The sequence below is a fragment of the Rhinolophus sinicus genome, chromosome 7 (genome assembly GCF_057876585.1).
Source record: "Rhinolophus sinicus isolate RSI-liver-muscle chromosome 7, RSI-T2T, whole genome shotgun sequence".
NCBI lineage: Eukaryota > Metazoa > Chordata > Mammalia > Chiroptera > Rhinolophidae > Rhinolophus > Rhinolophus sinicus.
In genome coordinates, this window is record NC_142507.1 from 47,349,834 (window position 1) to 47,367,677 (window position 17,844).

At 40.4% G+C, this 17,844-nt stretch overlaps 1 protein-coding gene across 2 annotated transcripts in view; it reads left to right on the plus strand.

The window, feature by feature from the left end:
• Positions 1 to 6,264: 6,264 nt before the first annotated feature.
• SLC22A15 (solute carrier family 22 member 15) overlaps positions 6,265 to 17,844 on the plus strand; it is a 66,741-nt gene continuing 55,161 nt past the window's right edge. Inside the window, exon 1 of one of the 2 annotated variants that reach the window (XR_012491608.2) lies at positions 6,265 to 6,672. Coding sequence is in view for 1 of the 2 variants with exons in the window: in XM_019730336.3 (XP_019585895.1) it covers positions 6,586 to 6,672 (87 nt within the window). In the remaining variant the exon portion in view is untranslated. The remainder of the gene's footprint in view (positions 6,673 to 17,844) is intronic. The other variant, XM_019730336.3, reaches the window with a different exon arrangement.

Sequence of the window (17,844 nt, forward strand, 5' to 3'; positions counted from 1 at the left end):
TCTCCAATAGCTGTATGCCAGTAAATTAGGGATTAATTTGGTTCTGAAAATCATGCAAATTCTCTTTATGAATTTGTGCATGAATGTAAAATTTTGGCTACGTTCTTCTTAAGGCAGATAAACACCAGAAAAGCCCTTAGACTGAAGAAGACTTAATGGATTATAAACACTCCTTTATAATCTAATCTACTTGGTTCATGTTGTTACATTTTGATTTGGAGTTGGTTTCATGATCAGATAACAGAGCAATGGGAAATTTCCATAGTCAACAACTAGTCCTCTTTCTCCTGGCTCTCACCCCACCCATCCCATCCAGTATTGCAGCCAAGTAGGAAGTGATCTCTGGAATGCAAACACCACCAGAGAGAGGGAGCCACCTTTGCTGGTTTAGTGTCTCCCTCAAACCTAGAACAAAGCCCAGTGTAGTTAGTGGCTCAGTCAGCATTTGTTGAATGTGAGTTTCAGAATGGTTTAGGGTTGGGGACCTTTCCTTTCTGAGACGGAGTAGATCCAACTTGATTCTCTGAATTCCACTTTCGCTATTTTCTGAAAGCAATGTACATTCCTGGTTTTAATTTATAAATCCCAGTTGAGGGTAAGACTCTTGATATGCAGGTTTATCATCATCTTTGTGCAAAACTCAACCAACTGAAGTGGTGCAGGTGGTTCCAACAGCATCTAGATTTTAATCCTGGGGAACTTGGAGACGTTTGTCCTTGTAAAGGGCACAGTTTCATCCACCCTACTGAATCATAGCCACAATTTATCGACGCCATGAGTATAAAAAAATTCATCATCTCAACCTGTATTCCCCAGTTGTGTAATCTCCTATGAAAGAAATAGCAGCAGTAACAGCAACAATAGCACTGACATTTTCATTAAAGTTGGGCACTCAGAAATGAATTTGTTGAATTATATGAATGTCCTATTATCTAAACTCAGTGCCTCTTGGGACAACATGTAAAATTGGACTCTCAGCAAGCAAAACACTCTACTATCTAAATTCAAACATAATTAATGGCTAATTTCCCTCATATTTCATAGCCCTCTCCGTAACTGCTGAATTTGAGAACTACCGCTATTCATACGCTTTTGTTCTACTGTTAAGAGACATGGAAATGGCCAATTGCTCCACATTAAATTTAGATCTGTATTACTATATGTTTTTCGCCCACTTCAGGATGGTTTCTGAATGATGATTGTTGGTAATGATGGTTGTTGGTTCGAGCAGCCAGATGATGGAAGCATATTCACCTCACTGCTAATTCTTTTTGCTTCTCCTTCCTTTGTCTTCTTTATACATTTTTTTTTTTAAGATTTTATTGGGGAAGGGGGAACAGGACTTTTATTGGGGAACAGTGTGTACTTCCAGGACTTTTTTCCAAGTTGTTGTCCTTTCAATCTTAGTTGTGGAGGGCGCAGGGACAGAGCCCACCATTCCTTGCGGGACTCGAGGAGTTGAACCGGCAACCTTGTGCTTGAGAGCCCACTGTGGGAATCGAACCGGCAGCCTTCGGAGTTAGGAGCATGGAGCTCTAACCGCCTGAGCCACCGGGCTGGCCCTTCCTTTGTCTTCTTGCTCCTTCCTTTCAGGCATCTACCACAGGTTCTGGCTTCTTGTGATCTGATTATTCCCATCATATTTGTTGTGTCTATATCAACTTAATGTTGACAGAGGTATTTGCACTTTGGCTATCTTTACGTAAGTTGCTGTGACATACTAACAACAAAAGGTTATCTCAGCATGAAGTTTTTATGCAGAAGGAAAAATACTCTTCCAATATTTTGAAAACACAGTAACTCTGGGTACACGCAGGCTGGTATGCAACACTGATTTCCAAGGATTTGATACCACAGGAAACATACACGAAGTGTATTACCTGGCACACCAAATTTCAGTAGCCTTTTGGGACACCAAATTACCAATGAAGCAAAAGACATGACACAGTGGTTAGGGGATGCAGGTTCTAAGATTAAAAAGATGATAATCATTGAATATATTTGCTTCAAAGCTTTATGTAATTCACCAGGTAAAGTTAACCTGTTTTCCTCTCGTAGCCCAAAAAGTGTGTATTTGATAGATACCCTATTCTAAACATTATTTTATTATTTAAAAAAAAAACAAAAACACCCAGATTTTCATTATTCTTGAGTTAGAAAAGAAAGATACAAGCACTATAAAATTATGGTAGAGAAGGACGTAAGAAATAGAAAAATGAGAAAAGAATGGTCAGATGGGGAGTAAATGCTCTCAAAATGGAACTCTGTGCTAAGAGCCACAGGTGCAATACCTGGAGCCTCGGGAGAGCTTTAATTAGCCCACTCCTCCTTCAGTGCATGCTCAGAAGCCCTGGCACTGACTGTAAATTAGGGCAAGGAAATCCAGCTGGGCCTGGGTGAGGTAAGGGGGAAGGGCAGGATCTTAAAGGTGCAATGACTATTTAAAAGAGCAACGCCTGTCACCCCATCATTCCTGTCATAAGCCCTTCAACCTAGCACCACCAACCTACTCCACCTTCTGTGTTTCCTATCTCAGTTAATACCGTGTTTCCCCGAAAATAAGACCTAGCCGGACAATCAGCTCTAATGCATCTTTTGGAGCAAAAATTAATGTAAGACCCAGTCTTGTATTGTATTGTATTATATTATATTATATTAATGTTATTATATTATATTGTATTATATTATTATATTATATTTATTATATTATATTATATTATATTATATTATATTATATTATATTATATTATATTATAGACCGGGTCTTATATTATAGTAAAATAAGACCGGGTCTTATATTAATTTTTGCTCCAAAAGATGCATTAGAGCTGATTGTCTGGCTAGGTCTTATTTTCGGGGAAACACGGTAGTACCTCCATTTCCCAGTCATCAAAGCCAGAAACATCCTTGATTTTTTTGTCTCTGTAAAATGCAATCACTATCAATTTTTGCAGATTTTACCTTAAACTTGACTTCATTTCTCCATCCCTATTAGCATTGTTCTGGTTTACACCCTAAGGCCCTCATTGGGTCCTGCCATGACACTATGCCTCAACTGGTGTCAATGCATTTTCCACTGCTGCCAAATCCTCTTTTAAAAGTCACACTACTCCAGCTTAAAACACATCGGTGATTCTCCATCACCTGAAGGAAAAAGGTCAGACTCCTTCATACTGCATACCTAGCCTCTGTCAACCCATCAGATCTCATTTCTGGCACTACCCAGGTTGCACTTTCTGTTCTCACAATAACCAATTCCTTTTAGCATGCATGTCCCAATGTAAGGCAAACCAACAATGGATATATAGAAGAGTACTTGGTTCACTTAAAATTTATAAATTTTTAGGAAGTAAGATGAAATAACCCCATTTCTACTTAACACATAATTTATTAATTTAGCTATATACTGTGTAAAATTTTAATTTATAGTTTTTTTCACTCCAACATGTCATAATGTCAAAGAAAAACTTTCAAAAGTTAAAAATATGACTCTCTTACAAATACAGAATGAACCCATGTCAGAGATTTTATTTTAGTTGATGAGGGAACCAGTAGGATGGTAAAGCTGATTCTAAGAGCATTTGAGCAACTGTTTATTTCTAGAAAGAAAATAACAACAGAATGTAAAATAAGATTACTATATATTAGATACAAAACAAGTTAATGTTTTACAGGGCAATGAAAAAACAGATTATCTTTCCTACTAAACATAATCATTTACATCTCAACTAAACAAATATCTACAAATTTACATGTAACTGCACAGTATCTGGACTCCAATGCATAGTAAACAGCAAAGTCAAACACAGGTAATTTTACAGAATTATATAATTCCAGGGTGGGCCTGCTAAACAATGCTTCATTACCACACTGAAAAACATACTATCGTCTGCTTTTTGATTTATTATTTCCAAGTGCAGGATAATTTTTCTTAACAATGAAAGTTTTTTACTAAAACACTTTACATGAATCTCTTCCATCAGTGTTTTGGCACCACAATAGTTATTTCTTGAGTCACCTAACGAAGTTTTCCAGAACATAATATTTTTATGTCCTCTTACATTTTCTCAGATAAAGCATTCTTGGAGTCTTATATAGACCTTTATGAGTTTGAAGAGAGAATAGATTTGTTAAATTACTATAAACATTGTAGAACAGTGTATAGTTATGTGGATGTTAAAAATGTAGGAGAGAGTAATTACAATAATAAATAATAATAATAATAATAATAATAATAATAATAATGCAATCTGTAGCTCCTCAAAATAGCAAAAGATAAATGGCAGGAAGAAAAAAGAATTTGGTAAATAGAAAAACAAAACGAAATGGTAGACATCATTCCAAATATATCACAATAAACATAAATGAATTTAACTCACCTGTTAAAAGACAGAGACTATCAAAATGAATAGACAAAAGAAACTTCCTTCCAGATACATGCCCAAAACATAACAAAACCAAAAGGATGAAAATAAAAAGATTACAAAGAAAATAATAACAACAGTAAAAAGTTGATGTAACAATATTAACATTAGATACAATAAAATTTAAGACAAATAGCACTAAAAGCATAAAGAGCCATTTTTATCACGATAAAAGGAATGATTCAATTGGTATTTTTATGTATCTACAGAAATAAAAAGAACTTGATAAAAACTCAAAAAATGATAATAATTTTGGGAGGTTTTGACACATTTATTAAAACTATTATATCTAGCAGAAAAAAAATCCAGTAGTAATACATACTACTCGAATAAAATTAACAAGTTTAATCTAATGTATAGAAAACCTTATACCCAAACAAAGGGAGAATATTTTCAATACATTTAGTATATTTTTCTAAAATGACCACATACTAGGTCACAAGAAAACTCAAGATTTAATATCATCTCTGTTCACAAAGCATTTAGGTTAGTAATCAGCAATAAAAAGATGGCTACAAAGTAGCAACAACTTTTAATTGGAAAATTAAAAAAAATGCACTAACAAATAGCTCATTAGTTAAAGAGGAAATTACAATGTCATGGAACATTTAAGTCTAAAGACAACGAAAGTACCACATGACAAAACTTATGGGACAGAGCAAAGTAGTACCCTGAGAGAAATGCATAGCCTTAAGCATAATTATTCTTAAAAAAAAGAAAATTGAAAGCAAGGAAACTGAACTTTCAAGTCACGTAGCTAGTAAGAGAATTACAGAGTAATAAAAGTAAAGAGAGAAAAGAACTGATAGCATCCGTAAAATAGAAAACAAACATCACAAAATAAAAAGCAGCTATTTAAAAAATAATAAAGTAGACAAACCTCTAGCAAGACTAACAAGAACGGAACAATAAAAATGAACAGTATTTAGATTGAAAAGTGGGGCATAAATACAGCTACTGCATGGTTTTAAAATACCCAAAGAGAACAAGATGAGCCGGTTTATTCCAAAAAATAGAAAAACTAGCTAAAATAGAAACATTTCTGGAAAAAAATAAGAGGAATTCAAGAACACAAAGCTATAAAAATATGTGATTGTCTGTCTGTCTATCTGTCTATCTATCATCTCTGTAATAGAGGTTCTCCCTGAAAAACAAGCCCAGTCCAGATGGTTTCAAGGAGAGTTTTACCAAACACTTCCAATTCATTTTAATAAACTATTATAATCTTACCGCCAAATCCAGACAGCGGCAGTAGGAAGAATAGAAAATTATCGACCTATCCCACGCTCTTAGATGTAAAATCCCATATGAAACGTTAGCTGGTTGCCTCTTTCTATCCAGTATTGTTTTTCAGGCCATGGCCTGGATAATGGAACACTGTGTAGCTGTTAAAACCAACCTAAGGAGGTGGAGCGATGAGCGGATTAAGGCAGGTGAGCAGATCGGTGTACCTTGGAACTGCTGAGTCTTTCCCCACATTTCCAGTTTGACAGACTTGTTTACCCTTCCAACACCGTGGCAGCCATCGCCTCGTGTCCCACGGATTAATCCTTCCTCTTTTGTGTTGCCTCTGTACCTATTTATATAAGCAAATCGATCTCAGGTTGTGCAAGGCTTTGCTTATCTGTGACCTGACCACACAGCCAGCCCAGGGGAGGCCTGGAAAGAAATGTTAAACCGCACTCTTCTCCGAAGGGTCTAGAACACTTGCTCCCCACCTACCATAGTCAACCGCTTTGTACAAAAGGGCAAATACGAATGAGCGGCCACCAGGTCGCCCACCAGTTATCGCGCCCCCTGCCCCAAGAAGCAGGGGCCATGGATGAGGCGCGGCTGCTGTTCGCGGGTGTCTCCATCCGAGAGGATGCCTCACCCCGAGCCACTTCCTCTTCCTCTCACTTTAAGCGGCGCAGACACCAATCCCTCTTAGAAAAAAAACTCTGTAACAGGAAGCGCAGAGGCCAGGGTACCCGGCATCCTGCCCCAGATCGCACGTCGTCCGCGCCGCCCGGGATTCGGCGCCCTCCCCACGCGCGCTGCGCGCTCCCACTGCCCGCCCGCCCGCGGGTCGGAGCGGGTGGCGGCGCCGGCGGAGGGAGGGAGCCCCGCGCCGGACTTGGGGGCGCCGGGCAGGCGGGCGGGGCCGGGCGCGCAGCGCGCCATGGAGGTGGAGGAGGCGTTCCAGGCGGTGGGGGAGATGGGCATCTTCCAGATGTACTTGTGCTTCCTGTTGTCGGTGCTGCTGCAGGTGAGTCCCCTGCCGCCCCGACAGCTTCCCAAGTCCCCGGCCGAGGCGTCCCCCCGCCCCCACCACGCCGGCCGGGACGCCGAGGCTCAGCGAACGCCCGTGATGTGGCAAGGCTGCCCCGCCCGGACCCGGCGCGAGGGTGGGGCGGGCCCCGGAACGCTGGATGGCCTCAGACCCGCTCCCCTCTGGCGGTTCTGCCAGGCCCACTCACCCCCTCACCTCCAGTGGGGAAAGAGTGTGTGTGTGTGTGTGAGTGAGTGATGGGTGGGGGCAGGGAGGGATGGGGGGTATACTTTAGCCGGCGGGCTGGTTAATAAGGCATGCAAAATGCTGTTGTTACCTGTAACAGGCTGTGAATGCCAAAGGGAATTGTTGCTCTAACCTGTGGCACTGTCACCTTGGAATCTAGAACACTGGGAGAGCCCTGGTCACCCGCTGAGCTGACGAAAGTTCTAGCAGCCTCCTTCAGCTCTGGGTATCTGCTTGGCACCTTTTCCAGGATTTGAGGGGGTTTCGTATTCCAGGGGCTGTCAATGTATAGGGTTTATTTCTCCGTTTTATGTTCTGCTGGGTCTTTCTGCCCAGAGGCCAGCCTCGGGTTGAGACTTTTATAAGTGGAATCATGCCGTTTATGATGTGTGGTTATAACATGGAATCACTTCTTCATTGTACAGAATTCTCAGACGACTTGCACACCCCAACCTAAAACTGTGGGTTCTGTATTCTGAAGGTCACTGCAAATACACTTTGCCAGGCAAGAGTTGCTTCTCCTTTGCAGCTTAAATGGTCCATTTGCATCAATTCTCCCAATATTATAAAGACATTTTATTTACAAATCGTTTAGTAGTCTTTACCACGAGTCAGTCATTTTGTTCATTCCTTCACTCAACAGCTATTTAATGAGTGCCTACTATGTGCTTAGCGGGGGCTACGGTGATGAACATTCAAAAGCCCTTTCCTATGAAGCTTGCATTCTAGTGGGGGTGGGGTCAGGCATGCAGACAAACAAATAATTACAATTAACATGCAATGATAGTCATTCTGAGGAAAGTACAGGGTGATCATGAGTTTAACTACCAGTCTGTCAGTTGCTTAAATCTTGCGTAAGGAAAACTGCTCAACAGGAAGATTGGGCTGGGGAGAGGTAAGGGTTGACTTACGGATCCCTTTTTCCATGAAATTGTTTAGAAGTTTGGTTGATTTCATCATCAGCTAGGAGAACCGTTCAAATGACGGACTGATAGATGAAGTCAGTTCTTTCTCTAGCAAAACAGGTTCTCAGTTGCCAAGTATGCAGTATTCTGAAATTCCTTCAAGGTCATTGTTTCAGCTTAAATGTCCTTTGCTTATGGGGAGGAAGCAACGTGTTTAATAGAGAAAGCATAGAATTGTAACCATGCCTGTTCATTGAATTCTGCCTGACACGTGGTCAATATTTGCCTGATGTTAATTTGTAATATTTCACTTTGAGAAAATTCTTTTCCTGTTCTAACGAAGAATTCCGGGAACATAACTAGCTCTCTGAGCAATCCCACCTCTTCACCTCCTCATCCATGTACTCCGTTTTACTTTCTGTGTCATTATCTTCTTCCCTGCCCAGCCAGGCATCCACCAACCGGGAATAAGTTTGTCGTTTGAGTGGAGTGTAGCACTAAAAAGGGGTCAGCACCTGTTATGTTTCCTTCCTTTCCTTTATGGTTGACCAGTTGGTTAGACTTTGATACCAACCAGGTCTAAGCCCATGACCGTGACTCTTCATTGAATTCTGCCTGACATCTGGTCAATGTTTGCTGTAGAAAAACCAGGTCTTAGAGTGTTGGGAATGAAGTGACTACTTATCTTATAGGTGTGGGCTGGGGAGGTGCCAGTAGCTGTGGCTATGTCAACAAATGGGTTGTTCCAGGCCAGGCAGAAGTGAACCCTTCTCAGCTGTTCTGTGTTTATGAGGACTTAACCGTCCCATTGAGATAGAGGAGACAGGTGATCCTCAGGTCGCCCAAAGCTATCCTGGATGTGAGAGTGGAGTTCCCCAGAGACCTCTCCACCAAGTCTGTTGTCGGAGAGGTTTGGGCTGGGGGAGCTGGCCTGCAGAGTGGGAGTACTGGGACGTCCCGTTACATAATTGTAACATGATGCTGTCATCATTTTTGTGAGGGTTACCTCCTCCGACAGAGGAAAAAGTCAGAAGCCCTTTCAGAGTTGACTTACGTGGAAGGAGGTTGACATTGTCTGATTTTAAAACCAAAGCACTTGTGTACCATTGCCTAAGGATGGTACAGACCAACTGCTAGCAGCACTGCCAGAGAGAGGGAGCCCTGCCAGAGAGGTAACTTGGACAGGTTTGGTAATGACCAAACCCAGCTGAGGAACACAAAACCAGAGGGCCAGGGATGGAAACTTTACAGATCCGTTGGCTTTTTCTTCCTTCTGAGAATATTATTATTTTAAAAATGGTTTTAACTCCCTTTGCTTCAGACACATCCAAGTTCAAATTAAGAGGACAAATCCACATTACAAAGCCAGATTTCAAGGTCTTTAGGTTAACTGTTCTCTTGGATTATTGATACTGTCATTTAGCTCCTCAAAAGTTACCTCAATATCCAGTTACTGTCCTTCACGCTACTGCAAACACAATCTCTGGCATCTCCCTAGTGGTCAACTTTTAGGTACATGAAGAATAGATGCAGCTTTTATAGATTCTCTTGGGCATGATAAGATACAAATGCCCCGATGATAGTGATAAGTGGTTTTAAAGCACATAAGCCAAAAATAAAGGGGGGAAAAATGCCTGTGTAAATATGGTTGTCTTAGGAACAAGCAATAAGAAAGATTTACAATTTTACAGTTAGAAAAAATTGTGTCTCCCAAATATACATGCCCTCCCTTGGGTCAGCGCTATTTGTGGTATTTAAGTACGAATAATTCTGTTTACCTTATTACTGTTTCTATTTTCCAATGGTGATTCAGAGTTGACGCCGTCAGCAGTACTTTGTGTTTGTGTTTGTGTGTACTTGTTTGGCAGGCTGTCTGGAGGAAGAAGGTTGGAATACAGCTCTTTGTTTCTTGATCCCTTTAGACATAAGTGAAAACGAACCCTATTTCTTTGTTCTAAGCCAGAGCGCCTTCATTTTCTTTAGTATCGTGAATCATAGGTTGTAGTATAATTTGCACAGAATTTAAAACATCCATGAACCAACAGGAACGCGTAACCTGTAACAAGCATTTGCTTCACAGCCAAACTGTGATGCTTCTGTGCACCTCAGCTTGAAGTACGGTCCTCTGGTGTTTCCAGGATGCGTTATTTTTATGTCATCGCTTAATAACCCCAACCTGATTTTCCCTATCCTAGAACTACCAGTGCATTCACATCATCCACGTAATAAATATATTTTCACGGTGTTTTAGAAAGTGGAATGACTGAACAGGTATTTTGCAGAAGTGGAAACTATACCAATCAACATGTGAAAAGATGTTTACCTTCAAGTGGTCACCTGGGAGAGGCATATTAAAGTGACTATGAAATGTCATTTCACACTTATTAGATTAGCAAACATTAAATAGTCTAACAGTACAAGTGTGATGAAAATGAGAAACTACCCCATTTAGAGAACAATTTGCCACTGTCTAATAAAATTAAAACCCAGCATTGGACTCCTAGGGATTTGTCCTATAATATCTCTTCAATATGTGCCTGAGGAAATATGTATAGGACGTTTATTGCAACACTGTTTGTAATAACAAAAATTAGTAACCACCTAAATGATTCTCAAAAAGGGACCAGATAATTAAAATGTAGTATAAACTTGATAGAATGTAACAGTTAAAGTAAATGAACTAGATCTATACACTGCTATGTGGACAAATCTCTACAACACCAGGTTAAATGCTAGGTGGGTACTAGACTAATTAGGGGATCATAAACTATACAAATGTCTAACCACTATGCTGTACACCTAAACTAATATAAAGTAATATTGGATGTCAACTATAATTGAAAAATTGAAAAAAAAGAAGTACAAGTTGGTAGTTACAAAATAGTCATGGGGATATAAAGTATAGCATAAGGAATATAATCAGTAATATTGTAATAACTATGTATGGTGTCAGATGGATACTAGATTTATTAAGGGGGATCACTTCGTAAGTTATATAAATGTCCTATACCTGAAATTAATATAATGTTGTACGCCAGCTGTACTTGAGAAATTTTTTTAATTTTATTTTTAAAAATTAAAATAAAGTAAAATATACACACTGAGGAAAAAAAGATTAGAGAATAAAAAATAGATGTCAATGATTGAACACTTAAAAAAATTTCAATTATAGTTGATAACAAGCGTGATATATACAATGTGACACATACTCTTATTACAAATTTTCAAAACCTACAAAACAATACTATGTTTGGTTTATGAATGTATACGAACAATGTAAAAGTAGAAACTCATGGAATAGAAGGATCCACACCCAGTTCATGAGATTGATTGCTCTTGGGAAGGAAGGGAAGGAGGGGGTTGGGCGAGGTGTCCACTGGAGATTTCCTCTAGATCTGTAATACCATTTTTAAAATCTGAAGCAAATATGATAGAATGTGACTTGTTCATTGTGGTGGTGGGTTTGTGAATCTTATTTTATTTGTTTGATTTTCTGTGTTAAATTAAAAACAAAAACAGTAAAGAAAGGCTGATATGTATAGCGAGGAGGGAAGGCTACAGTTCACTATATGAGAATAACAGCTCACTCTTGTATTGCTGTTCCTTTCACCGATTATGGCTGTGAATTGTGGTCATTTAACACTTAGGAGAGTGAGGTCGAGTGAGTTTTGTTCAGGCGCTTTATTAAACTTTGTGTGGAAACGCTGTCCTAATTGTCACAACTAACATCTCCTCCCGGCGTGCATTTGTCACCATGCCCACTCTCCCCAGGAGATTCGTAGGAATACGACCTTTCGATGAGCTGTCACTGAGGTGGGTAGTTGGTGGTTCTAACCTCTCAGCCACAAGCAAATGATGAAGTTCACCCCATAAATTCTACTGAACACCTTATTGCATCACAGCCATTAAGACCAGCCTGCATGCCACAGGGGATTCTCACCACTGCCAGGGGATCAGCCATGATGAGAACCTATAGCATTAGTAAGAGTTTCCGTATGGCGACTCCACAGCATGTGCTCTCCCAGGGTTCTCTGCTAGTTTGAGCAAGTTTGGCACTGCCCTTACCCTCAGATTTAGTTCTGTCCACCCATAAAAAATGGCTGGGAATTGGATGACAATGGCTGGGAATTGGATGATAACACCACTCTTTGCCTGGTGCTCCTTCCATCAGTTTAGATGAGTGGGACACCCTAGGTCAAAGAGACCGTAGCTACACTTGCCCCCCACGTCCCCAGGAAACTGCTGTTGTCTGTAGACAGACACTGCCCCCTGGTATAACCCAGATGAAGCTGCACATTTATCAGACCCTCAGATTTCCATCCGTGGCTATGGAGATACAGGGGCCTCCTGAAGGTTTAGGGAGCGCCTTTGAGCATGGAGCATCTCAAGAATTGGGAGGTGTCTTGGGAAGCAACTAGCCCAACACCTCTACAGCACCCAAATCGCCAGCAACATGCCTGGCCAGGGTCACCCACAGCTGCTTGACATGTGCCCTGATAGAGATAGTATTACCTTCCAAGATAGCACAAAAAAGTCGTTAAAAATATGAAGACAGGCAATGTGCCTATGGCAGAAAGAACACTCAGCTTGAATGCGGTCAGTCTGCTGCAAGATGGCTGAGTGCACTTACGCAGATGGCCCCTCGTCTTCACTGTGCTCTTGGAAATGGCTGGATCGTGAAAGTGTAGCTAATTTATTTTGCAAGTTTAGGATTTCTTAAAGCTGCCCCACGCCCGGCAGTTAGCTGGCATTGTGTCAATGTTTAGAGGCTGCCTTAGGAGGAAGAGTCGTCAAATCCAAAGACACACACAACTCAGGAATTGCCTCTCTGACTTCCTTGACCCCAACGCTCAAACGGAAACTAGTGCCTTCATTCATGGGAATCGTGTGGTACTCAACAAATCGTACATGGGATCGTAGAACAAAGAGAAAATATAGAAAACTAAAACAGAACAAAAATCACCAGAAATTCTACCACCAGAAGTAAAACATGCTCACATTTTGATGTATGGCCTTTCAGGCTTTTTATTATACAAATACATACATTTATTTTTTTTGTGAAAATTTGTGTTTTAACCTAATTTTGTCTCAACAATGTTGTGAATGACTTGTTGTGCTCATAAGTAAACAACTACACCTTTTTCTAATGGCTATAGCCATTCATAATAATATCACATTAAGACCAACCCGTACACCCCAGTAATAAGATGATTAATTATTAGTAGTAATGATAAGCTATTAATCATTATAAGATATTATCAAACGTACATGTATTATCAAACGTACCTAGTATCAAACGTATAAGTATCACAAACGTACATGTACCTACTTCCAGATTTGAGAGGGTTCCAATGCCTGGCTATGCCATAATTAATTGGCTTATTCAGTTCTCTTTTGTTGCAAATGTAGGTCGGTTTCCTCGTTTTCAGTTCTGAAACACACACAGCCCATGCTGTTGGGTCGTGCTTGAGCTCTGGCCTTCACTTCTCCCAGCTGAATGTTTACCTCTCTTCTCAAGTCCAAATTTCTCCTGACTCCATTCCTCTCATTCTCCCCAGGTAGTCTTTGTTCCAACTTTATGAAGAAACTAGAAGTAACTAGGTATAAACTTTCTAAACATCCTTTCCTTTGGCCTCAAAATTAATTTTTATCCTCACCTATCGTTATGTTTCTCTGTGGTGTCCAAGAGGAAGACATATCTCTACCCTTTCCAAGAATATCCTCTCACCTTTGTTTTGATTCTATGAGTCTGTAATCCTCTATCTTTACGCCTTCTCTGACATCCCAAAGAATGGCCTGCACAGTAGATGTAGGTTGTATATGGAAATAGTATTAAATTGCATTAACTCATCAAGTGAGAGGATTATTCTCTTTTCAATTCTTTAATCCTTCTGTTTATCTAAGAAGGAAGTCTTATTAGGTGCTAGCACTTCTCAACACATTTGCAGATATTTCTTTTTTAACAAAGGGAATGAATTAGAACTAAAGATTTAAAGAAGGTCCAGACTTTGGCAGAAAACATTACCTAGTTAGAATTTAGTATTCTATTTTCATTTCATTTACTATTTTTACAAAACTTCTTTTTAAACTATGAAACCTTTTAAAAGAAGTACAGAGAATAATATCACAAACATGCATGTACCTACTTCCAGATTTAATAAATGCTAATATTTTGCCATATTTGTTTAAATTGTGTCAATCATAGTTCAACCAGAGAAGCAGGAAGCAGGACTCCTAGGATGGAGACATATGTAGGTGTATATATGCGTGTATATGTGTCATCTATATGCATATGATTATATATGTAATCAATGAATACTTTATTATGGGGTTTTGACCACGTGCAATTGTGGGAGCTGGTTCAGCAGTTCCTAAAAGGCTTTGTGTCTGATGTTGGAGCTTGAAGTCTGCAGGGCAGCCTTTCTGGAAGGGAAGAAATATCTGGAACCTATCAGAACTGACAGGAATCTGTGCCATTCTCACTGCCTCCATCCTTCATGAAACTGAAGGAGGATCCAGGGGAACAGGGAACAGTTTTAGGTCCAGCTGCTGTGTCACACCAACAAGGTGAGGCAGCGAAGAAGTGACAATGTTTGTGAGTCACAAAGGCACTTGCCCCAACTTTCTGAGCATGGTAACCAAGCGGATGCTCCTTTGCTTTTACCCTGCCCACCCCCCCCCCCCAGATCTTGCCCGAAAACATCTCTTGTGGCCCACCTTGAATAAAAGCGTGCTAGCCAACACTTGGCATTGTAACACAGTGTTTATAGTTCCATCTGGCCAGTCATGTCTGCAGTGATATAAAATTTTATTTCTCTGTAAATTTAGGTAAGTTAAAAAATTTGAACCAATTTCAAAGAAGACTATGATGTAAATAATAGAAAACAGAAAGTAGGCCTGTAAAGCTCTTATGGGGGTACTCAGATGACTCAAGTTTGGGAAGGGCTGAGCTAGGTCTGTAATATATCTTCAGAGAACACTAAAAATATGTTCTTTACTTTCCTGACTCTGATTGGACTGTTTCTTTGGCCTAAAAATTCCTTCCCCTGCTTTTTGTTTTGGTTAAACCCCTAGCAGTCTTTACCTACCTAGGTCTGGTGTCACATTTACAACCTTTTTCTTGTTACCCTAAGTTGGAATTAACATCTGTTTTCTTTGTGCTGTCATTAACTTCATTTCTCCTATGGCTAATGTAGCATTGGTCAAAGTCTGCCTTGTATTTATAACTGTATGTCTTTGTTGTCCTGACTTGAATGTATGTGCTTAGAAGGAAACAACTGTTTCTTATCCATTCCTGTTATCACCTGAGGCTCATAAGACAATCTGCTGCAAAGCGTTGGTACTCACTAACATTTTTAAAAAATTAAACTGAAATAACAGAAGGAAGGTGCTTAGGTGGTAGTATTCCCATTTTATTGGGGAGAAAGAGAGAGAAACAGACGCAGGTTAAACAATGTGTCCAATTAATTAGTGGTTGGAAGCAAGATGAGGTCCCAGAATTACTGATTTTTAATCCATCACTTTTTTTTTTTGCTACACCATTCTGCAAGGAATTAGTTAACATCTGTTGCAGGGTATTATATACACAGTGGTGTGTTGGGCTTCTTGAAAGGTTACAGAGGTATAAGAGTTTCTTTCCTTTAGGAGATGACAAATCATTAGAAAATTAGAATTGATCTACACTGTTAAATAATGATACAAAATAGTATTTCCCCAGGAGCTAATGCAGGAATTACATGTTGGGGAATTAAGAAAGGAGACCTCAACGTGGTCTGGAATGGTTTACTGAAGCCTTCAGAAAGAGGGCTGAGCTTGAGCTGAACTTTGAAGTTTGGGTTTAGGAAGAAGTGGGAAGGTCATTTCAGGTAGGAAACATAAAATTGGGGAAAAAACATAGAAGAGGGAATAATCACACAACGTGTGGCACAGACCAGTAGCATTGCTCTCAGCAGAATTCTTTAGAAATGCAGAATCTCAGGGCGCTCCCCAGCTGACGGAATTGGCCTGTGCCCATAAAAGTTTGGGAAGCACTGATACAGGCTGTTTGAGTGGCATTGTACAATTTCCTGCTGGCTGACGAAACATCCCATCTGACCCTCAGAATGGGTTAGAGACAAATGAATCAGTTAAAAATGTACTACTAGTGTCCATTCCTACTGGAAGAAAACATGACATTTAGAGAGGTTTGGATTTGCTGCAAGTTTCCTAGAGCTGAAGTTCAGACTCAGGTATAGAATCCATGTACTTTTCCCACTGCACAATGGGAAGTCATGTCCGGGGAATTGAAGAGGCTAGCACCGAAAGCTTGAGTGCAGCTTTAGCAGCAATTGGGCCACGTGGTGGGGATCTGGAATGCTAGGACATTTACCATTTATCCATTAATATGTTTTGACCAGAAGACTGATCTGGTGGCATTATGTGGATGGATTCAGAGTCAGTGAAGAAACAGGGCTTAGAAACACCAGTTATTTAGGGCACAACTAAATTTTTTAAATTCAAAAAACTAGGTAGTCTCAGTAAGTCACCCCCCCAAACATTCCTGGAATATTCACTTTGAGCTAGGCACTGGGTATTTGGTGTTGCCTTCACGATATGGTCTCGTTCATGTAATGCTTTTGGTTACATCATTGAATTAACCGAGGACTAAGTATGTGGAGGACGAACAATAATGATAAGAATAAACTCATCTTTGATTTTTCCCGTTTTTTGGTTTTGTTTTGTTTTGCTTTGTTTTTTCCCTCTGAAAAAACCTCTGGCCCCAAAGTGTGGTGGCTCCCATGTGTCATCCTGCTTTTGCTATTAGTGTTGTGTGTAATTTTGAACGGTTCACTTAATTGTTCTGTATTTTGTTTTTCCTGCTTACAACAGAAACATCCTTCTTGCCATGACTTCATAGCACAGGATATTGTGATGAGATAATTACGGGAGTTTTGTTTTTTTTTTTTTTTTTTTTGGTTTCCTGAGTATTATAAAAGCTTATAATGTGCTGTGAGTATAAAATTACTTTTAAAACCTTCACTTTTTGAAACTTTAAAAATTTCAATCCCCCAGTGCGTTTTAGTCACTTTTCTAATTATAATTACATTGAAAGGGGGAGAAAAAAACCCCAGCCATCTGTGGTCCTTGTTCTCCTTCCCTGGAGGTAGCACTAGAGAAGATAATGATTTATTTGAGGTGTTGTTAGTCCCACTCTGAAGGAGAATGGATGGTGGTTTTTTCGTCATGCCTTGAAGGCCCGTCTGCTGATGGGTGCGATTCATTAGACAACAATATGGGGGTGGATGTGTGTCTGGTAGTTGTAGAGTAATAGCAGAGAAGGAGGAGAGGAAATTTGTACTCTGGGGGGAAAGAAGCAGGACGTGAGCTCTGTGACATCGTCGCAGTTGAAGAAACCCGGCCGTGGAAACCCACCCCAGTGTTGCATGTCGGTGGCACATCCTCATGACGAGACACGTGCTAAACCATCTTTGACTTCCTGTGACCACGTGACCTTTGTGTGTGACTCTGGGGTAAAGGGCCTGACATGAGTCTCTGTGTAGAGCCTAAGCCTCAGGGTGCCCTTTCCTGGCGTTTGTCACTCTGTGGCAGAGCCACCTGCCTCCTCTGTGTCCCTTACCTGTCCTGAAACCAAGCTTGATCACGTGTGTCAGAGAAGACAGAATGGCTGATGCTGGCTGCACTGCATACAAGAGCTTCGTGTTTCTGGGGACATAGAGCCGTGACCCTGTGTAGTCAGCCGAGGTCCCTGTGTATGTGTGCACGTGTGCGTGTGTGGGGTGGGCATGGAAACCTTGAGGCGTGGGAGGAGGGCAGAGGAGATGGGAGACGTGGAAGGTGCTTATCCAGGCTATAGATTGCCGGGAATGCTACCGATTAATACAGATAATCCTGATCAACTAGACGTCATTGCTCCCTACATTGTGAACTAGGGTACGAGCGCCACCTTTTTATTTTTCAACTGCTCTCTACACATTTTAATTTCTGCCGAGAAAGGCATCCTTCACAATGTAGCATGCCT